Source organism: Prosopis cineraria, unplaced genomic scaffold (assembly GCF_029017545.1).
Source record: "Prosopis cineraria cultivar Desert tree isolate PC_DT_omini unplaced genomic scaffold, ASM2901754v1 PC1, whole genome shotgun sequence".
NCBI classification, from domain to species: domain Eukaryota; kingdom Viridiplantae; phylum Streptophyta; class Magnoliopsida; order Fabales; family Fabaceae; genus Prosopis; species Prosopis cineraria.
In genome coordinates, this window is record NW_026555332.1 from 29788710 (window position 1) to 29813674 (window position 24965).

The following is a 24965-nucleotide window of genomic DNA, read 5'->3' on the forward strand; positions in this document are numbered from 1 at the left end:
GCTTATTTTATTTTTACCCCTAAAAACTACAATATATGTTTATACTTTAATATAAGAATTTTTATTATTCATTTTTAATTTTTAATCATTATAACATTTATTTTAAAAATATAAAATATTATAATCAAAAATTTTAATTTTTAAAAATTTCAAAATTAACAAAAAATAATAAAAATAGGCTTCTACCTTGAGCCCTTTGAATAAGGGTATGGCTTTAGAAAATGATGGATTTTAGGGTAACCAGGCTTATGGGCTTGAGCCCTTAAAGGCAAAGTCCATATGAACTAGGCTCGCCCATTTTCTATTAATGGTTGAGTCATGCACTCGATGTTTCTCTCAAAACCCTAGCATAATAAAAAAAATTATAGATTTATTTTTTAATAGTAACAACATTTCTAGTCAAACTTTATCAAATTGGGTTATTATGCTCATTTGATAAAATATTTCCATATCTATGTATTTTGTCACTTTGTTATATATATATATATATATTAGCAAAAATATTTTTTAGCGGGAAATGCCCTCCCTAATGAGACTTTAACGTCCACCATAAATAAATATTTCAATCATTTAAAAAATAAATAGGCCACCTTTTCAATGGAATACAAAATAACTTGTCACTTAAATTTTCAAAATCTTGTAAATTAATATTCGGTTAACATAAATGTAACGATACCAATTGTTTTTTTGGTCATACTGGAAGGAGAAACTTTTTTAATAGAACAAACCTCAATTGGCCTTGACAATATTTGAATCTAACTCAATTAATATAGCCATATTAGATTATAAGGAAAAAATAAGTGTAATACTTTTGACAAGTAGAAATTTAATATTTTTTAAAAAAATTATAAGAAGATAATAAAAGTCCTAATTTCCTTTATGTTAATTTGAAAACTTTGTAGGATGAAAAATTGGGTCAAAGAAAATTGTGCAGAGATTAAAATAATTGATAACAAATTAATTTTAAAAGAATTAGCAACAAATAAACAAAGCTTGGGTGGTGTGGAATGTTTGATTTTGCTTTAAATTTAATTTTTGAATCAAATGTTAAATATTTGTATTTACTCCATATTTTTTTTGGCCCAAATCTATATTGGCCAAAATCTTTTAAAAAGGAGAGAAACTACTTTCAAGAAATAGTAATTGAAGCACTTAGTGGCCTTCGTAGGTGATGCAACTCATGAAAAGAATAGGTCACTTTAATTGCCTATAAAATGGAAAGCAAGAGATAATGTTAAACACACTCCAATCTTTTTAACACTTAAACTAAGATAAAGACAAAGTATAGATACTTTCTTTATTAGAATTTCGACCGTATAAGCATCCAATAGAGCACAACATCTATAGAATAGCAAAATTACCACTCACTACTACAAAAAGGCAGTTCCACTATCCTAATTCATGTTGCATTTTGAAAATGGGACTTTGAAAGAACACAATGTGTGTCACCTAAAAGAAAAGAGGACGTGGATTAAAAAAAGTATTTGTTTAAAATTTTAATAAGCCATGTCCCCCCCTTAAATCCACATCCCCTTCCCCCATGGAGGATGTATAATATGTTAAATTTTTGGACTCCGTGCACTCACTTTTTTATTTTCAAAACTAGTGTCAGCTCCTTGTGTCTTATCACTGTGCTCTGTCTCTACCTCCTCCTCATAACTCCCTCTCTCATCTCAGCTCCCTCATTCTTGTCTCTGTTTGCATTCAGCTCCCTCCATCGCAAAACTCTCTCAGCTTTTAGCTCCCTCATTTCTTGTCTCTATCTCTCGTCTCACGTCCTCCCTTATAGACTCTCTCATCCCTGCCTCTATCTTTCATTTCTCAGCTCCCTACCTCACTCTCTGTCTCTCCTCTCCTAACTTCCTTATTACCTCTATCTCTCTCGTCTTCTCCTTATCTCTCTTGGTAGCTCTGTGAATGAAGAAGCCTAGCCACTCACGACTGAAGACACTCCTTCTTTTCTCTCCAAGTGTTTTTTTCTTGTTTTTTTTATTTTCCTAAATAATTCTCCATGCAAGAATGTGATTTTTGTTTTGACCCAAGAATGTGATTAATTAATTTTAGTTTTACTAATGTATATGATATTATGATGCTTAAATTTTGTTTGAGCCCATGAAAGTGTGTACTTTGCTTGATTTTGAAATTACAGCAAAATAATAATGTTGCTGTCAGAAGTTCAAGGATTAAGTTTTATGTTACTAATTAAATTATATAATTATGATTTTGTTAGAATGAAATTATATTTTAGGAGAAAATTACATGCTAGACTATTGCACGTATTTCTTTTGTTGTTTTGATTGTGTATACCATGCAAGTTCAAGCTCTTGAGGCTATTGCTTATGTTTAAAAATTATGCAAGTTCAAGCCTTGCACTTAGAATCTACCTTAAATTCACATAAGGGTTAGATATTGCTTTTGTTTAAAAACATTATTTATTTTAAATACTTAATTTTGAGCTTGGACTTCCATTTGAAATGGGATGTAATTCTACTAATTGTGTTGCATATTATTAAATCTTGTAAAGAGAAAATACACCATAATAATAGGAAGGAAGGAAGGAGAAAATGAAATGCTCACAGGAAAAAGTTATAAATGTTTAAAATACTTAATATTTTAAATAAATTATAATTATAGAATTATAATATTATATAAAATATTATTAAATATTGTAAAGAGAAAATACACCATAATAATAGGAAGGAAGGAAGTAGAAAATAAAATTCTCAAAGTAAAAAGTTATAAATGTTTAAAATACTTAATCTTTTAGATAATATTATAATTATAGAATTATAGGTCTACTTGCATTAAAACCTTCCATCCAAAATAAATAAAAATAACACTTTAGATAATTTAGTTTGAGAATTAAGTTTGAGAACTAATTTAGGTAGGAAATATTTTTTGAATTGGTTCTTGCATCTAGGGGTGTAAACGGGTAGGTACGGGCTGCCTGTGGCTATACCCGTTACCCGCCCGTTTATAGGTAAACAGGTGGCCACCCACCCGTACCCACTTATACCCATTTGAACCCATTTTTAAACGGGTGCAAACAGGTCTGGGCAGGTTTGGGCCACCTGTTTACCCACAACACCCATTTTCTTTAAAAAAAAGGAATCAAAACATATAATTTTCATTCCACTATAACTTAACATAAGTACTCAAGTAGCATCATTCTAAAAGTTTAAATCTCTGAATGATACAAGCACAAATATTTTAACAACAAATACTAGATAAACAAGGATCAAAAATTCTAATTTTTAAAGTGAAAACCCAGCCTCATCAATCCTCATTTATCTTCTTTGGAGTCACTTGACACAGCAGAAGATTAAGCTATTGACTCTTCCTCTACAAGACAAATTAAGACAAATAGATTAGTAAGTAATAATATATATTATATATTATGAAGAATTAAAATGAATATAATTAAAATAACTTATTCATATTATTATTACCATCAACAGCACGTAAAGTCTCATCAAAATAGTCAATATCAATCTCTTCCAATGGGGTGCATGATGTTGATGATAGCCAATTCTGCGCGCAAATGAGTGCCTCGGCCATTTTTGAAGATAAGGAACACCTGAAAGTATCTAGTACTCAACCCCCAGTACTAAAAGCAAATTCCAAAGACACTATGGAGACAGGTATAGCCAACAAATCACGTGTAATCAAACCCAAAACTTTATACTTGGAAGAATTCACTTTCCACCATGCCAAAATATCAAAACTATCATCACAAGCATCAACTAACTCTGCATTTAGGTACTCTTCCACCTCTGAAATTAGTTTCTTTGGACGCTTACTCATTACAGTGGCTAAGAAATCTTGTATTGCCACATCAATAATTTTTTTAGAAGATGGAGGAACTTGCTTCCCTCCACCACTAGAACTAATGTCCCCCATCTCTATACCAGTTTCAGATGGTTCATTGCCACTGACTGCAAGAGTTACAAAGTACTCATCAAACAAGCGATGCAAAAACCTCATAATCTTCTTTTTCATCATTTCCCTCTTCGTGTAATCACCAATAAAATGTTTAAAAGCAACTTCAACATAAGAAAATTTATATCTAGGATCAAGAATCACAGCTATTACCAATAATAGATTCATGTTTTTTGCCTTTCCCCAGTACTTGTCATACTTACTTTGCATCCTTTCTACCATGTCACTCAACAAAGAATTAGATTCAACTGCAATTGAATCCAATCGTGTCTTGATTGCAACTATATTTTGAAAGCATGTGTTTGATGTGACATAATTTGATCCAAAAAATTGAAGAGTCATAGTATAGAACAACTCCAAAAAGGTAAGAAATTCCTTTGCCATACTCCAATCATAGGCATTAGGAGGTTTAACTATACCTTTATCACCATCATGATCACCAAGCTCATCTTCATCCTCCTCTTCCATCCTATCAATAAAGCTTGAGCTGGAAGACAATTTAACTTTCTTTTTGAAGTAGTTCTTATAATCTTGATCCTCATCCTCCATTCTATCAATGACCTTAGTGAACTTAGCATTCTGCAACATGATGTATGTTGAATTCCACCTATTACGACAAGAAAAATATTTAAATGTTAGGAAAAATTGCATATCATAATGCAAACAATCATAATTTAATAATAATATAAATTACCTAGTGGGACAATCCATGGTAAGAAGACTCTTTGAATCAATTCTTAATTTTTCAATAAGCTCCTTGAATTTTTTAAGCCTGCTAGGAGAAGATTTAACAAACTTGATTGCATGCCGAATAAGTTCAATAGATTGATTCATATCTTTAAGGCCTTCTAAAATGATTAAATTTAAAATATGATCAGCACACCGCATCTGCAAGAATTCTCCATCACAAACTAGACCTCCCAAATCCTTCAAACGCTTCTTTAAAAATACAATTTCAAAATCATTAGAAGAAGCATTATCAACTGTAATTGCAAATACTTTCTCAATACCCCAATAGAATAAGCATCCCTCAATTTCATTGCCAATGGTGTCCCCTTTATGATTTTCTACCACACAAAAATTTAAAATTGGTTTCTGTAATGTCCATTCTTTATCAATCTAATGAGCTGTCAAACACATGTAGTTGGAATTTTGAATTGAAGTCTAACAATCTGTGATGAGTGACACACGAACTTTAGATTTCTTAAAATACCTCTTTGAACATCTTGCTTCTTCTAGATATATTTTGTAGCACAACTTAGCCATAGTGGTATGAGAAGGGCATGTAAATCTTAGTTCAAGCACTTTTAACATTTTTTTTAAAACCTTACCCTTCCACAACTCAAAATGACATCTCATCCAAAATGATGAATTTAGCAACTGCTTTTTTACATCATTCTGCATTATACAGTTGATGAGTCATTGATTTACCAAAAGAAGTAGAGAATAAGGACTGTCCCGCCTTTGCTTTATGTGGATTCTTTGGGCAAGAATTAAAATGTCTTTAAAGGTTCTTAGTCCTAGTTTTAGAAGAATGGCCTGCAAAATATTTTTCATAATAGTTGCATTTAGCTCGATGCTCACCTTTTTTATTTATAAATTTTTCATAATGATTCCACATTTTAGATGTTGCACTTCTTTTTCATTTAGGAGGTGGAGCATCTTCATCTTGGGAAGCTCTAGGTTTAGTAGGTGCTGCTAGGATGGTGGTGGTATTGGGAGCTTTAGATTCATGTGAACCTTCTATAGCTTGCATATTTTCCATAGTAACTTTAAAAGTAAAAACTATATAGCAACCAAACCAAATCAATCACAAACACATTTGGTACTAGGTACATCACATTAACTAAAATATCAACAAAATTATAAGTTTTCAATATTGCGTGCATAAGTCTGCTAGGCTGCTAGCAGAGTAGAGCTTACCTAGAACGTGTCCATAAATACAATAGATTTGTTTCAATACAGTTACTGCGAAGCATTTCTATTTGTATAAAATAAGTTATACAATAATACATTCAAAATGGCCACAAACATCAGATCGCAGTTAGTGCTTCATGTTCTTAATCATGGTAGGACCATATCAGTTCATGCTAGAAAAGCCATACAACTAGACAAATCAACACATAAGTAAATGAGTAAAAAATTTATGATTCATAAAAGCAATGGTTTCTGAGCATTGATACAGCATTTAGACGGTATTAACTTGCTATTGATTGCATCAATTACCACATTCAAATATCAAGAATTTTAAATCCTTTTCCACGCCATACAAAAGAATCAGAATGAAGTCTTTCTATGTTTCTAAAAAGTCAAAACCATATATAGAAAAGAAGGTTTAGCAAGTCTTTTTATTTTTCTATTCACCAAGGAAAAAAAATAGCTATGGAGTTCAACTTCCTATGAAATGAACCCATGGTGCATTTACAAATAAGAAGAAAAAAAAGAAGCAATTATCAACAGAGGAGCCTGGAGGTCGAACCTGAAGCTGAAGCGTGCTGCTGCATCTGCGTGCTTGCGTCTGCTAGTAGAGTAGAGCCGAGGTCAATGCTGGAGGTGAAAGCCTAGAGCATACGTCTGCTAACTAAAGTTGGAGGAAGGTGAATGGCATACGTCTGCTAGATGGAGCTGAAGGAAGGATGAGAATCTCGCACAAGCTATAATGAAGATCAGGCGAACAGTGGAGAAATTGGCCAGGCGAACTTGCGAAGTGGTGGATGCTGGATGGAACGACAGAGCTAGGGCACTAGCGAAGACATCGCCACTAATAACAGCTAAAGCAGTCTTAACTCTCACGAGCGAAGATAATCTCATAAAGTCACACGGGTAGATGAATGACGAGGCGAGGGTTTTGATTTTTGGAGCTTAGAACTGGATTGATTTAGATGAGGCATGGGTTCTGTTCTGACTTTTAGAGCTTGGACTAGACTGATTTGGCTATTCTTTTTTTTCCAATTGATGGTAGCACTAGTAGACCACTCTGGACTGAAGTTTGCCAAAATATATATATATATATAATATATATAAAATATATACAGGCTGGTATGGGTCACTCGAGGGCTAACCCATTACCCGCCCATTTATACTTATACAGGTATTACCCACCCGTACCCATTTTTCTTTCCTCACTAAATGGGTATGGGTTGACCCATTTATAAATAGTCGGGCGGGTTTGGACCGGTTGACGGGTTTTTGGGTATATTGCACACCCCTACTTGCATCTATTGGTTCATAATTGTTGTAATTTTAGGATGTTCAATTTTTAAGGGGAGACTCTACTAATTTTTTTTAATTTAGAAATTAAACTTGGATAAGCTTAAAGTTTGATATTTTATAGGTTTAATAGGTAAATATTTATTCAATTGCTTGTTGGTTCTATTGATTTCTGGTTGTTGTAATTTTAGGATGTTCAATCTTTAAGGGGAGACTTTGTCAATTTTTTTTAGAAATGAGTTTAATTAAAGCATAAGTAAGGTAGTGAATTGTTAATTTAATAGATTTTGTGATGATTTGTTAGGTAAAAATAGAATAGATCATAGTTAGATAAATTCTAGTAGAATGACTGAGGAGTATGAAAATGGTGTGGATCAGGTTCTTGAATTTGCTAGAAACAATATTTCGAGCAAAAATGGAAAGTATTGTTGTCCTTGTATTAACTGCATGAATAAGATTGAATTGGGCATTAATGAAATAAAAGAGCATTTAATTTGTGATGGGATAAATTTGATGTATACAAAATGGATATGGCATGGGGAGGCAATAACAACTTCTATGTCACAATATGAGTCAATTGTGAATGACTAGGATAAAAGAATAGATAATAGGATTTGTGATGTTGGGATGACGTCATTTGCACAATTACATGTATATGACAACTTGCGTAGTGATGTAGGGAAATCCTTATACCTAAGGTGTACTAATTTTATGCTCTTGACAGTTGTGTTAGGATTGGTTAACTTAAAGTCAAGAAGTAGGTGGACTAATTTGAGTTTTATAGAGTTACTTGAATTCTTGAGTAAAATGCTTCTAAAACATATGTATGAGACAAAGAAAATCTTATGTCCAATGGGCATGGATTATAAAAGGATACATGCTTTTCCTAATGACTACATACTATATAGAAATGAGTACAAAGGACTACACAAGTGTCTGAAATGTAGGACTTTGTGGTATAAAGTAAAGAAGGATGATGATATTGATTATGGTAATAAGATCATAACTAAAGGGCCTATTATAAAGGTGATATGGTATCTTCCAATAATACTATGGTTTTAATGTTTGTTTGCTAATCCAATAAAAGCAAAAAATTTGAGATGGCATTTTGATGAGAAAATAACTAATGGAAAACTTCGACACCCGACTTATTCTCCTCAATAGAAGACATTAGATCACATGTTCCCTCAATTTGGAAGCGATATGAAAAACCTTCGTCTCAGACTCTGTACAGATGGAATCAACCTATTTGACAATCTTGGTAGCACACATAGTACATGACCAGTTTTATTAGTTATTTACAGCCTACCTCCTTAGTTGTGTATGAAGTGTAAGTACATAATGTTTTCTTCGATGATTTCAGGACTAAAACAGCCAAGAAACAATATTGATAGCTATTTGGCACCTTTGATTGAGGACTTGAAAATGATGTGGGAGGAAGGCATAGATGTTCTTTATGCTTATAAGAAAGAGCACTTCAAGTTGCCTGCCATGATTTTTATGACAATAAATGACTTTTAGTGTTAAAGCCTACAATGCATGTCCTATATATGAAGAAGGCACACACAACCACCAACTTAAATATGGAAGAAAAATAGTCTACCTTAGTCGTCGAAAATTTCTTGATCAGTATTACCCTTATTGTAGATTGAAGAAGGCCTTTAATGGCTTACAAGAGTATGCAATGGCTCTAAAGGCCTTAACTAAAGACTAAGTTTATTAACATGTGGAAGGAATCAATTCCATTTTCAGTAAGAATAAAAGGAATGCAAGTAAGAAGAATGTGTGAAAAAAGAGGTCCACTTTTTTATCTTTCATATTGGTAAAGTGTAGATATGAGACATAGTCTTGATGTGATGCATGTGAAGAAAAATGTGCATGATAGTCTTATTGGTATACTTTTGTATATAAGTGGTAAGACTAATGATGAAATAAATGTTGGACTATACTTAGCTGAAATAGGAATAAGAAAATGCTTACATGCATAACAAAAAGAGGGGAAGAAAGCTTATTTACCCCCAATGGTTCACACATTATCTAAAGAGGAGAAAAGAAGCTTATGTAGATGTTTGCATGATATTAAGGTGCCATAAGGGTATTCTTCTAATGTTAGAAGACTTGTCTCGATGAGTGATTTGAAGTTACTAGCCATAAAGTCTCATGATTGCCATGTGTTGATACTGCAACTTTTACCAGTACTATTCGAGAGATTATGAAAGATGATGTGAGACGTCCTATAACTAGATTGTGTATGTTCTTCAATGCTATATGCAACAAAGTCATAGATCATAATAGTTGGATGAATTAGAAAATAAAGGTTATGTTATTTTATGCCAATTAGAAATGCACTTTGCTCTAGCATTTTTTGACATCATGGTGCATTTAATAATTTACTTGGTTAGGGAAATAAGACTTTACAATCCTGTTTATCTAATATGGTTGTACCCATTTGAGTGATACATGAAAATTTTAAAAGGATATTCTAAGAACCCATATACGCCTGAAGCATCAATTGTTGAATATTATATAGCGAAAGAGGCTATTTAATTTTGTACTGCATATCTAAAAGAATTGAAAGCTATTAGAGTCCCTCAAACTTGACGAATAAAACTTATTGGTAAGGGATCACGGGGGGTCAGAGTGAAGTGTAGGTCTCATGAAGTCTTATAAGCACATCTGTACATCTTAAATAACATAGAAGAAGTTCAACCTTATATAGATGCTCATAAAAAGTTGTTAAAAGATAAATACTCAAGAAAGAATGAAATGCAATTGGCTAATGAGCACAATAAGACTTTCAAAAGATGGTTCAAGGAAAAGGTTATGAATGAGACTAGTATGTTTGATACAATAATATGGTTAGTTGAGGGACCTCGTTTTGAGATCATGTGTTTGGGTGGGTATGATATGAATGGATATTCTTTCTATATAAAAGCCTAAGATGATAAAAGTACCATGCAAATTAGTGGGGTAATGGTAGAAGCTGAAGCTTAACATTTTTTCAGTTCAAAAGATAATGACACATTATTAGCTTGCACGAACTATTATGGAGTAGTTGATAAGATATGGGAGGTGAACTATACTAAATTCAAAGTACCTATTTTCAAATGCAAGTGGGTTCACTTTAATGCTATTGAAGTAGATAAAGAATTTTGGTTTATTTCAATTGATCTTAAGAGACTTGGTTTTAAAGAGGAGCCCTTCATTTTAGCAAGTCAGGAAAAACAAGTATTTTATGTCACTGATCCAATAAATAAATAGCGTTCTATTATACTACAAGGCAAAAAAACAAATTATTGATGTGGAGGATGATGACTCAACTTTTAACCTTGATGAAACCCCACCTTTTAGTACAAATCTACCTAGATCAATTGAAGTAGATTTAGTTGATGATGAATATGCAGTTAGAGATGATCATTGTGGAGGAATTTGGGAGAATGAATAAAGTAAGAATTAATTAGTAGAACATTGAAGTAATTGATTCCTCATGTTCATATATTTATTTCATTTATTTTTTTCTATATATTTAATTATAATGTAAGTTACTTACCTATATTATTTTCTGATCTTAACAGGCACATGGAGGGTTCTAGTAAAGATGTAGCTAACACATCTAGTGCATCTTATAAGAAAAGAGGTAGAGGAAGTACAAAATTAAAGGAGTTGGCTTTACGCTAAGGCATTACAAAGAGAGTGCATTTAGAGTTTGGTGGTGGTAAAAGACCACTTAGTATAGAAAGGGATAAGTTTGTAATTTATATAGGTCTTATAACTCAAAGTAAAGTTGGCATCTTGTATCCTAATTGGCAAGAAGTACCAGAAGCTACTGAGGACATGATTTGGAATGATATTTTAGCATGCATATTTTTTTATCTTTTTCTATTGTTTTAGTTATATTAGATACTATCATCTTACTTCATAAGTATGACACTTTGCAGCTTACTTATAATATCCCTCCTACCAATGACATGAAGAAGTATTAGCTGCAGCAAGTACATGATCGATGGAAAGATGTCAAGTCATCACTTTCCAAGGAATATATTCGAGGAGGAAGAAAGAACAATAATCCATGTTTGGAATATAATTTCATTGATAAAGATATTTGAAAACAATTTGTGAGGTCACGAGATGATCTTAGATTTTAGGTAAATTTTAATATAATTAATAATTTACTTAGTTTATTTTTGTTTAGTTTACATCTGACTTACTTTATTTTTATTTCATTATACGAATTAAGTACTGCAAATAAAGAGAGATAGTCTAAAAATAAATATCAACATTACTTATGTTGGGGGGATATAGGAAGCTAGACTAAAAACTTAGGGAAGTTGATTTGAAGCAATTGGAGGAAGCTATAAGATCTGACGCCAATATTATTGTTCATCCCCTAACTCCTCCAACTTGTCAAAGAAAATGGAAAGAGGCCAAAATTAAGAAAGGCCAATATATTACTCCGAAGGTTGCTGAAATTACTCAAAGGATTATGAGTAATTATACTAAATGGATTAAATCAAATTTCTAATTTTTTATCTTCTAAGATAAATTCATTAATTGTATATTGCAGGATTCACTTAAGAAACAAGTATCCCAATGTTCATTTCAATCCATTAGCAGAATGGATATCTTAGCATCGGCAATTAGAATGCCAGATTATTCTAATTGTGTTAAGGGGATAGGAAAAGGAGTTGGTCTCAACGAGTATTTCAAACTAATTTCATGAGGCTCGTCTGGAGTTGTATCTAAAGCTGAGCTTGATGACCTTCTAGCAAAGGTTACAGAAGAAGTTTCTTGAAAATATGAGCAGGATAATTTGTTGCTCCATGAGCAGATTCTTCAAGAGGCTAGATCCATGGTCACTAATATGAGAACTACACAAGACACTGGGCAGGGAACTAGGTAGTAGGAACCTTAGGTTTTCATTACTTCTATTTAGTTTAATATTTAGTTTTGTCTATTTTTATTTTTAATTTTCTTTCATTGTGTGTACTTATTCCTCTATGCTTCTCCCGTGCCTCAAAAGCACTAAAGATAGCTGTAATCCACTAGAGATGGCAACACATGCCTCTTGTCCCTTAGTAGAAGAGGAACAAGTTTGTTTTCTTTATATGGATAATCCTTGGAAGCAGATTGTTGGTTCAATATGCCTATATATGTTCGTAGAAACAATCCATAACATGAATATTTCGGACGATCAAGTGAAGGTAACAGTTGAGGTGGTTCTTGAGCCAAACATGAATGTGCCATTCCTTACTGATGAGGTTGGAAAATTAGATAAAGCATTAGGACAATTTATTTTATGGCCTAAAAGACTTGTTGACACAGAGATGACAATTCTAATGGTAGAAAAAATCTTCAGTTTGATTAATTATATAACTTTTGTTCATTTCATATTTCATTAGGATTTTGATGATACTGAGGACTACTCTACTCTGCTACAATTACATGATTTTTTTTAAGGCAATGACAAAGCCTATCAGTTTGTTAATGCTTAAAGGAATTGTGGGTATAGACAAGTTATATCCTTTTGCAAGGGACAAGAAAGACATCTTGGAATTCTTATTCATGAAGGAGTTGGATATCTCATGGGCTATGTTATCTATCTTTTAATTTTATTATCTATATTCTATCTCATTTTTATTTATTTTAATTTATATGCAATAATTTTTATATCCTTCTATTAATAGGTTTCTCAGTAATCTCTGCACTGGATCATGGAAGGATCAATTTGGATTTTTATGTCCAACTTCTTTAACATCGGTTCATAATGATATCAATGATAGGATTAGATATGTGGGCAATATTATTTTAGAAACAAAATTACCATGTTATCTGGCCCTAATTCTTGAATATATATATATATATATATATATATGTATGTATGTATGTATGTATGCATTATATTCAATTTGATAATATTTTTATGCTTTCACGTATTAATTTCATTTGTCTCTTTGTAATTATCATCGGTCCTTTTTTGTTGTATGACCATATTTGCACGAGATCTATTGGTTTTGTTCCATAGGCAAGCAAATGAGTGCTGAAACTAAAAATATATTCAACATGTAAGTTAAAATTATTTTTATAAATATTAGATATTTATTTTGTTGTAATACTTTATGTTTTATTTAAACTTCATGGTAGAGTATTGAAGATATTTTATATGACCGGGGCAAAGTGTCACCCACTAAAAAATGTATCTCAAAAAAATAACTCACCGACTTGAATTTTTCTATACGTAAGTAATTTCAATTCAATACTTTTTATCCACAACTTTTTGATATATATTTTTGTTTATACTTATCGTTTGATTTTTAATTTTTAGTGTCATTGCCAAATAGGGAGTATAGAGTGTGGATATTATATTATCCATTATATGTATGAGATTATTCAATCAAAAACTAATGAAAATTTACACATGGTAAGTTATGTTGTTATTTATTTTACTAATACTAGTTTTGCGAGCCTTTAAAATTTTATTATCTAATGAACATTTGATAAAAATTTGCAGCTTTTTGATAATTTACATGCTTATACCAGTGAAGATATAAGTGGCATTCAAAATAGTTTAGTAAGTTATCTTCTTTAAGAGCTATTTACATAGTCATTTCATAGTTTTTCCATTAAGTTAGAATTTTAGCAAAATCAATGGAAAGATAGAAGGATATAAATACTTGAATAGGTGACAATAGATTGTTGTTCCATTGCATTTGGTATATTTTGTTGTGATAGTATATGAATGGATGTAAATGAGTTGCTATTTGCTGGACTTTCGTTGTATGAATTGGCTATTTTTGTAGCATACTTTAGTAGATTATATTTTAGTTATAAAATAAATGAAAATTGTATGTAAAAAAATTTTAAAAACCACATCCCCCAATAGTTAGAGGGGGACGTGTTATGTGAAAACGGATGAGAAACCATGACCCCCTTGTTAGAGCCTCCCCTTATAGCAAGGGGGATGTGGTTTCTCAAACTGTGAAATGAGAAATGGGGGCGTCCCCCTCTATCAAGGGAGACGTCGTTTCTCAATCTGTGAATTAGGAAATGAGAAACTACATCTCTCTTATTAAAGGGGGATGTGGTTTCTTTATAAACCACATCCACCACCTATAAGGGGGATGTGGTTTGTCTGAAAACCACAGTTATATTTAGTAAAATGGGGACGTGAATTTTGTAAAAACCACCTTCCGTATTATTAAATGGGATGTGGTTTATGGTTTTCCACATCACACACATTTGTGACATGAATAAGCCATTATTCTAAGTCATCCAGTATGATGTCTCTTCTAGTTGTGACGTGGAAAGGCTTAAAAATGCGACATGAAAAGTCTATTTTGTAGTAGTAGCTCTTGCATTTTGATTCATCCTATTTCTTTATTTTGTTTATTTTTTATCACTTGCATTTGGTGAAATTGTGACAAAAGATATTAGGAACTCACTGTTTGATTTAGAAGTTAGGTTCATTGCATTGTGTAAGGAAAAGCTCATTTGGCATGCCCTTGCAACTAGAGCTGATAATATGGGTTGAACTCATTGGCTCAATCCATCAACTCATAAAAAAGTAGTGGGTTGAATTGGAGAAAATGAGTTCATTTAGATAAAGAGCAGTTTTGAGTCACACTACATAACTTGAACCCACAATTGTCTAACCCCGCGAATTGGCAGGTTAGCCCTCTTTTTTTTTTAAACATTTCAATCCTACTTGAAAATAATTTGCTTTTCCACGTGCCTTAAGCTTGGGAAGGAATTCTTATTCCAAAAAAGGATATACATATATGACAGTAAAACATTTTTTTTGGTCAAATACGGTAGTAAAACATTTGAAAACAAGTTGACTGAGAGCTTACTATGTTTTCTTTGTTTTCATGCTCCAAATCCAATATCTTCCCAGGTCATCATTATTTTGCCCCCTTCTAACATATAATTCATTACAAAATTTCTTCTCCTTCCCTTGTGCTTTATTTTTTTGGGTGTGATAATCTAGGCATTTCATCATGGTCCATGGAGTGTTATGGAGCTTGCTGTGTTATTGATTTTTTCATGGCAAAATTTCTCTTTAAGTTTTAGACTGTAACTTCAACCTTTTCCTATATTTGTTTGGGATAGAGTATATATTTATTATAGACTATATTAATATATTTTAAATTTGTATTGTGTTTTTTAATGATTTAGAAGAATTTTATTGTTATTTAGATAATTCATTTTTAGGGGGAAACATGATTTTTTTTACCATAAAAAATAATAAAAAGAGGTGAATTTGTAATTTTTAAAATTAAAAAAAGTTATAACGAAATATGTTTTACTGGCAGGTTGGTAAAAATATAACTCGTCAAGACGTGTGTTATGCTAATCCATCATACTAAACCTGCAACCCGCTTTGTATTACCAACTCTGCATTGTAGCTAACCAAAAAACTAATTTAACACCAACAGTTTGTTAAGCATGTCTTTCTTTTGCATAATAATCATAATCATAACGATTAAGAAGGTGTACTTCAGGGACCACAACAATCATTATTAAAACAAAACCAATTAAAATGATTGTTAAGAATAGACAACAATTATTAGAATTTGACGTTCAGGATTAGCCTAGAAAGGTCGCCATGTGTTTGGGATCTACAGTTTACGAAAGAAAACTCTCTTTCCCAGTTATATCCAGTGTTATTAAAACCAACCAGTCAACCGGGAGAACTGACCCTAAGTCCAGTCTATCAACATAGAAAACTAAGAAATTTGAGAACCGGCCAAAACCCATTGAACCAGTCACATTATTTTTTATTTTAATTTATACATATTTATACCTAATAAGCATTATGAAATGAAAAAATGTAAAAAATATGTATGAATTTTGTATATGTGTATATATTTTAAGGTTATAAATTATAAATTATGAAATAATTATATATATTTTGGATGAAAATGATGTGATATTGATGAATATTATATTTTTTATTGTATATTATTTTGTTTGAAATTTAAACATTCATTTTTGTTATTATATATTATTATTACTTTCTACTTTAAACATAATATTTAAAATATATTAATTTATTTGTGATTGGTTGGACCATAGTTCAGACCACAATCTGACAATTAAACCGTGAACCAGTACCTCAATCGATTCAATGACGAGTGCATTTTTCATAACATTGCTTATATCACAATTCTACAGCTCCGAAATAACAAGAGTGCATTTTTTTTTTTTAGGCAATAAGTGCAAATTTTTTATGTGGACCTAAATTCACTATTAGACCAGAATATTATGTCCTTCTGGATAATGTTTATAATATATATTAGTAATTTTAGTTCAAAACTTTTGATTAATTTTTAAATCATACTAGATAAATCTCAAAATTTTCGTATTTCTTTTTAAATTCTATATTATTTTCCTGTATGGCATATTCCTAATTTAAACGTAAGATAAACGCAGATGTGTGTGAGCTCTCTTCCTCATGACAAATGATTTTTCTAGTTTGTTGTCTCTTCTAGCCGCAGAGAAAGCTGGATTAACAAGGGCTATGATTCTCCCCAATTTTCATTTTTTTTTATATTTTTGAGCATGTATGTATGTTTAACACCAACCTCATGAGTATCTTGATGATGCTTTTGACATATTTATTTAACAAGATTACACATCTAGGAGTTCAAATTCAAGATCTCAAGATAAGCTAATTCAATTCTCTCAACCACTTAAACCGAACATAACTTGATCAATAATATTCATTATAAAAAATATATATAAATTATAATATATATATATATATATATATATAAAATATTAATATATTAATATATTAGTATTAGGATCTATAAATTGAAACATGTGAATAAGAATTTGTATGGCATCTCCATTTACAATGTGTAATTAAAAAGATGTTATATAGAATGAATTCTTCTTTCATTTAGTCATTCAATTCAATGGTTGACCAAATTGGTTTAGGATGAATGATATTTGATTAAATTTTCATTTGAGACACATGGCATTCATTCATTTTATTTTGCTATTTTTGGGAGACCAATCTAGACCATCCATTCTGAAATAAATTGTATTGATAATGACCTTTTAACCCATTCGTCAATTGATTCAATACAGAATTGGGAGTGCTCCTATATTTTAATTTGGAATAATGAGATATTCCTTGTACTCCATGAAAAGAATCCTTTATTTTACTCTTAAGAAAAATGGGTGTTCCATGATATTTAAAAATGGATCTTAATTTATATTTATATAAGTTAATAAATTGAGTTTGTAATAATTTATAAAATACATATGCTTGTGACAAAGAGGATATGTCACAAAAATTTTGTGAATTTGTAATCCTAATACTACAAATTGATTTTTTTAGTAGAAATAAATTTGATTAACTTTTATTTTTCATCACTTCTTTTTCTTTCTTCATTTTCTTTATTATTGTAAATGTATTTATTAAGAATTTCTTTTTTGGTTGATTCAAGAAAAAGTTATAAGTTGATTTTGGGAATATTAATGATACATATGCTAGTACAAAATATGAGTTTAACAACTAACTTTTAACCCCAGTTCATGGGCAAACACGATTGAAAATGAACACGGTGCCATTTTTAACATTAAATCACGGCTGAATGACTTTTAACATCAGGTATGAAGATACCTGATGTTGTTTCTTATTTTTAACATTGGGTGGAACATCCACCCGATGTTAAAAGTATTTAACAAAATTTAAAAGAAAATTAATATCGCTGTCCACCCAACGTTAAAAGTATTTAAGAAATTAAAAAAAAAAAATCCACCCCCTCCTGCAGCTTCCTCGGTCACGTGCAGGTTCTTCCTTCAGGCGAGTATGTCTTTTATTTTTTAATATATATATATATATATATAAATTATTAATTTATATTTTAGTTAACTAATTTTAATTAATTATTATATAATTTCTTGTTAAGAGTACTGTTAGTGACTGTCTGTTATCTTAGGCTATTGCATGTGATCAAATTGTTATTACTATAGATATTGCTTATGTATAATATTGTATTTTTTATGCTTTTAAAATTTTTTAGGCTCCAATTTTTATGGAAGACTGCCAAATTTTTTTAAGCTTTGTTTTTCCCCTAAAATGCTTCAAATTTAGTTGTTAATAACATTAATTATTGTTGGGAGTGCTGTTGCATGTAATAATTTCTTTGGTATAAAATCATGAATTTTCACTTGTAAAATTTTTTTTAAAAGTCTTGAGAGATTTAATTTTTAGAGGAGACTCTGCCAAAATTTTTTAGCTTTATTATTTTTCCTAAATTACTTAAAATCTTAGGTTAACGAGGAATATATATTTTTGAAATAGTTTGTAGGTAACATTCACATTAGTTCTATTTTTCTTTATGAAGTGACATATATATCGAAGTTGGATGAATACTAGATGAACAAATAATGAGTATGATAATGGAATGAATGAGTTTTTGAAATTTGCTAAGAAAAATCTTATTAACAATTGCGGGAAGTTCTATTGTCCTTGTGTAAATTGTTTGAATGAGAGGAGATTAGGTGTTCCCAACATCCTCACACGCTAGGCACAATATTCTATAGATTGTATGTAAGGTTTAAATAGTTTTTTAGGAAATTGTATAGACTATTTGAGTTTTATGTAATTTCTATGAAATTTTGTATTGAATTTTGGATTATATATATGTACTGGAACTAGCTGGCTAGTGATAAATTATATAAAATATTTTCATTTGCAGGAATTAAGAAAATAAATAGAAACATATGAATTTTTTAAAAAAAAAGCTTTTAACAGTGGTTATGACCATAACCGTTGTTAAAAATCACACTTTCAACTACGGTTGTTACGATAATGCTATTGAAAGTCACAATTTGTTTTTCCAAAAATTCAAACAATTGGCCACTTTCAATAGCAGATTTGGAATCACTATTGAAAGTTTTTTACAACAGCGTTTGGACAAGCACTGTTGAAAATCATAGGCTTTTAACATCCTTTGAAACAATAATAGTTCTATAATAGCTGTTGATAGCATCTCTTACCCACTGTTAAAAGCTTATTCTATAACAATATACATACAAAGGTGTATATATAAACCCGTTCTATGAAAAGCTTTAAAAATAATGTGATTTGCAGGATAATTGAACACTTTTTTTTTATGATATCTGCCAAATATTTTCCTATGATTCTAATATTTTATTATCACAAGTTGTTTACATAGAACAAATATTTCTCTTTGAACCTTTTTCTTGTCTTTTTTAAAATTTTCTATTTGTTTTATGATTTTCTTTGATCTATCATTCAGATTTTTTATTTTTTTCTATCATTGAACAATCTGTCCAATTAATAGATTGAATTGGAATGGTGGATTTGTAAATCATTGGATTAATCTTACTTCATTCAATTCATAAATTTTTCTCAATCCAAATATAAATAAAAGATTTGATAATGATATTTTTTTATTTCTTCTTATAGAAATAGAATCCTTTTGAGAATACTTTGGATGATCCATTGTGATGTTTCTTTTAAGATATTTAGAAAAAAAAAATTTCTTTTATTTAACAATTTTACAACCAAAAAATATTCTTTTACCAAAATTTTTTTTAAAGTTCTTTAAAAACTGGATCAAAAAATGAACTTGGGTTTTGGGGAGAAGAAGGAAAGGGCAATTTCAATTCCATTCTGAAAACTATCAAAACAAAGAAATCCAATTTTTAGTTACTTTTTTTTTTCATTGGATCCTTTTCCTTTTGAGGTGATTGTAACTTAGATCTATATCTGTGCCAAGGTTTCAGACAAGAAGGAAATGGACCTTTATTTGAAGACCCTCAGTTAGCTAGTTTTTAAGAAATTTTGTTTCAAGTAATTGAATGCCATTAAAGGTGCATTTAATATGCATTTTGTAACATCCTAAATTTTCAATCCTGTGTTAATGACTGATTATGAAATGAATTAGTAATTTAATGTGGGATTAATGTTTTGGGTAGTAGGATATTATATTGACTCCTTGGGATGTTATATGAATAGGTATGAGAGGAAGAAGCAGAGTGTGTGAGTGCAATGAGGATTTTCTTCATTCTGCCACGTGCCACGGTAAAGAACAAATGTGCCACGACACATGGTGCAAAACTCAAATAAGTAAGAATGTGTCCATCTCATGAAAACAAAAAGGAAATAAGGAGGAAGAGGTTCTGTAAGGAAGAGGCCAAGCTTTGTTAAGGCAAGTGAAATCAGGAGCAAGAGCGATGTTTTTGACCTGTTACTTATCGAGTAAGTCTCGTACTGTCTTAACCTTCAATTCTACCATATTTTCTTTTAGTTTTAACTAGTAAAAAATTGAATTCAAAAGTTTTAAGAAGTTGGTTTCTTACCCTATAGTAATATAAAGGTTTTTTGAAACTAAACTAGTACTTTGTAACTAGTTTGAGTCGAAACAGTAAAGCTTTGAAGCTATAAGCACGATTTGCCCTAATATAAAGATAGTAGTGAGAGAAAAGGTGATTATGAGGAAGATAATGGTTGTAGTGAGTGGTAATTAATCATGATACGCGTGAGTGAATGTAAATTGTGGAAGTGATAGCAATTAAGTACTAGCTTATTGTAATTGACACTTTTTATCAATAGAGTTATCGACCCTAGGTGCCTAAATTGTATAGATTTTAGTGTGTGATATGCAAATTTTGAAAAGAAGCTTGGATAAGGTTGTTGGAACATGGGTAACCCTTTCTAGTAAACAGAAGGGTTGAGGTAACTATATAGTTTATTTTATTTATTAACAATTATAACTGTGTAAAAGTAAATATGAAATGGTGAATTTGTTGTTTTATGAGTTTTATACATGATTTGATATTATAAATGGTTTTAACATGAAAAATCAATTTGTGAAATGAAATTTGAAAGGTCAATGGTTTCAATTGAGATATATAAACATATACGTTAAGTATAAAAGTGTTTAATATGTGGAAATATGAAAGAAAACAGTGAAAATTGTGTAAGAAGCATGATTATAGGTGGTGAGAGTTCACCCAGAATATGTGGGGATGTGTGTATGTGGAGATATGTGAGTGAAAAATCCATATGGTCATACTAACACGTGAAACATTTGGTGCATGCAGCATTATACGAGTTGTTACCATGGGTAATTCGGTACAGCATATTATGATACTGTTACCATGGGACATTCGGGCAGTCTAGCAACTCTCTAGTGCCCATTAGGGTGCGGTGAGGAATCAACAATACCCCTATCACAAGTGTGTGAAATGAGGAAAACCATAGTTTGTAGGTGAGTTAGATTACTTTTAACCAGGTGTTTCTACCACCGAAAGTATGCTTTGCTCAATAGTGATTGATTCAATAAAGCTTATGATTTTATGTTGGGGAGCTTTGGAAGATCAGTCAATAGATGATCATGCTAATAAGTAAAATTGTGTAAAAATGGTTTATATGTGAAAGTGATGATTTAAGCTATGTTATGATACATATATATGCTATACTTTTGTTTTGTTACTTTGACATGATTATACGTAATAATAGACATTAAATGAACTATTTTGGTTACTGAGATTTTTATCTTACCCGTGGTTATTTATATTTTTCAAGTTCTGGCACTAGTGGTTTAAAGGGAAAAGACATTGGCTAAGTAGATATCTCTCATTAAAGCCTTTATAAGAGTTCAGTGTAATGAATTTATAGATTATTAGTTATGAACTCATATAAGTTACCATAAGATTCGGTGCATGTGCATAAAATGGTGATTGGGGCATATTTTGTTAGTTTTAGGTCCCTATCTCTATGTATATGTGTAAATGTGATGAAACGAGAATGTGGTCTAGTAGATGGAGCATATTATGTGAAAATATGATAAATGTGTGAAGCATATGTTAAATTTGGCCTTGTATAAGTTGAGAATGAAAAATGAGAATTTGCCTAAGTTATGTGTCATGGGCAGTTTACAAGTCAAATGTGTGTATATGTGTTATATTGTGTGTATGAATGGTTAATCTAATATGTATTGTCTACTTGGACATAGTCAAGGCCCAAAAAGTGGCTAATGACATATGGTTTTAAATTGAGATGCTCAAGTGGCAAATTTTGACTTAAAATAGTTAGAATGCGCTTGGATATCTAACTTTTAAACAAGACATCAAATTGAAATGAAACTAATGTTATTAGTTAGAATATGAAAAAAGCTTCGTGTGAGCGTTTAAACCACCCCAATCGAACATTGAATGCGAAAACAATACATATTTGATATTCACACCAAAAATTGTAAAATCGTAGTAGATTCATGCATGTGTGCCTCGGCGCATGTATTCACATGTCGTAATGCATGACACAGAGAGTCATGTTGTGGTCTCTGTGACACATGCCGCAGTGCAAGTGGCACAAGCCACGATGCATGATTCCAGGTTTGACTTAATATGTTGAAACGCACATGTTGACTTAATATATATTCTTTGAAGTTTTTGTGAAAGGTTAGCAAAAGAAGCCTGTTTTGTTAATTACAACCGAAAATATACACATTAATGAATAATTTGGACATCCATCGCATGAACAATATTTTTTTTTTTTGCAGGAGACAGGGCTAAGAAGGAAACTAAGAGAGCTGTGGGTGAAGCTCGTTCTAAAGCTTTTGAAGAATTTTATAAGAACCTTGAGACGAAGGAAGGAAAGCAAAATATTTATAAGATTGCCAAGAGTAGGGAAAGAAAATCAAGAGATCTAGAACAGGTAAGGTGTATTAAGGATGAAGAGGGAAGAATTTTAGTTACAGATGATGAAATTAAAAATAGATGGGAGACTTACTTTTCTAAACTTTTCAATGATGGAGAGGATTCATCTAGTAACTTGGAGGATTTTGTAACTGGTGAAGGAGAACAAAATTTGTCATTCTATCGAATAATACATGATAAGGAGGTAAAGGAAGCTCTTAAGAAAATGGCAAATGGTAGAGCCAACGGACCTGATTGTATACCTATCGAAGCGTGGAAATGTTTAGGTGAAGAAGGGGTGAGATGGTTAACTAAGTTATTTAATGTGATTTTACAGTCCAGGAAAATGCCTGATGAGTGGAGGAGAAGTACATTAATTCCTATTTATAAAAATAAAGGAGATATTCAGAATTGTACTAACTATAGAGGGATTAAACTCATGAGCCACACAATGAAATTGTGGGAGAAAGTAATTGAGCACAGGTTGAGATTGGAGACAAGTATTTCTGAGAATCAGTTTGGTTTTATGCCAGGTAGATCAACTACAGAGGCGATTTATCTACTAAGGGGATTAATGAAAAAGTATCATTGTAAAGATAAAGATCTACACATGGTTTTTATTGATTTGGAAAAAGCTTATGACCGTATACCAAGAAAAGTGCTTTGGAAAGCGTTGGAAAAAAAGGGAGTACGGATTGCTTATATTAAAGCCATACAAGATATGTATGAGGGGGTAAAAACTAGTATAAAAACACCTAGTGGTCAAACAAAGGATTTTCCTATAAAGATTGGACTACATCAGGGATCATCTCTGAGTCGTTATTTGTTCAACTTGATTTTAAATGTTTTGACGGAACATATTCAAGAGGAAATCCCGAAATGTATACTCTTCGCGGATGATATAGTTCTTATAGCAGAGACAAGAGAAGAGGTTAATTGTAAACTTGAGTTATGGAGGAGGACATTGGAATCGAAAGGTTTTCGTCTGAGTAGAAGTAAGACGGAATATTTATATTGTAAATTTGGTAAAGGAATATTCGACAATAATTTGGAAGTGAAATTGGGAGATCAAATTATACCTCAAGTGGAAAAGTTTAGATATTTGGGAGCCATTATTCAAAATGATGGCGAAATCAATGGAGATATTTCACATAGAATTCAAGCTGGGTGGTTTAATTGGAGAAAAGCTAAAGGAGTTATTTGTGACCGTAAGGTGCCTAATAAACTTAAAGGAAAGTTTTATCGCACTGCTATCAGACCGGCAATGTTATATAGTAGTGAATGCTGGGCTCTAACGAGACAGCAAGAGCATAAAGTTGGAGTAGCAGAGATGAGAATGTTACGATGGATGTGCGAACATACACGTAAAGATAAAATTCGAAATGAGCACGTACGTGAAAAAGTGAGGGTGGCACCTATTGAGGAAAAAATGGTAGAAAATCGGTTGAGATGATTTGGGCATGTACAAAGAAGACCAAGGGAGGCACCAGTGAGAAGAGTGGAACATATAACTTTGAGTCCGATTAAGAGAGGTAGAGGAAGGCCTAAGAGAATACTCTTGGAAGTTGTTGAACGCGATCTCTTAATTAATAATATTCCTAAAAGTTTGATAAATGATAGAGCACAATGGCGTCTTGCAATCCATGTAGCCGACTCCACCTAGTGGGATAAAGGCTTGTTGTTGTTGTTGTTGTTGCAGGAGACAGGTGTCTAATGTGCCTTTTGCGTTGCCTTCATCTTTAAGCCTCGGATTTCAGCCATCTACTTCATCTAGTGATGAGAAATAATTCACTAATCAAAATTTTGTCGTTTAGCATATTAGACCCTTGATGGTTCATTCTAACACTCAGTTCTAGCCATTCATGATTTTTAATTTAAACCAATTATTTCTTATCACGTTGGCATAGAAGACGGTCACGAAAGGGTTACAAGCAATGCTATGAAAATAGAATCAGTCATTGAATCAGTTGAGGCATTGATTCACAATTCAATGGTTAGATTGAAGTTGGACTAGATATAATTAAATTAATATATTTAAATATTATAGAGAAGTTTAAATTAATTTTCTTTTTTTTAATTTCAAAATGATTGTTGATCTTTTTTGAGATGGTGATCACACATATTTTAAAAGAAAC

The 24965-nt window shown here is 31.4% G+C and overlaps 1 protein-coding gene across 1 annotated transcript; it reads right to left on the reverse strand.

The window, feature by feature from the left end:
- Positions 1-3594: 3594 nt before the first annotated feature.
- On the reverse strand, positions 3595-6750 carry LOC129286880 (zinc finger BED domain-containing protein DAYSLEEPER-like). Its single transcript, XM_054923005.1, has 5 exons — positions 6550-6750; positions 6419-6500; positions 4823-4922; positions 4634-4711; positions 3595-4546 (listed from the first exon to the last, which is right to left on the reverse strand). Exons 1-5 carry the CDS (start codon positions 6748-6750, stop codon positions 3595-3597), a joined length of 1413 nt encoding a protein of 470 aa, XP_054778980.1.
- Positions 6751-24965: the final 18215 nt, after the last annotated feature.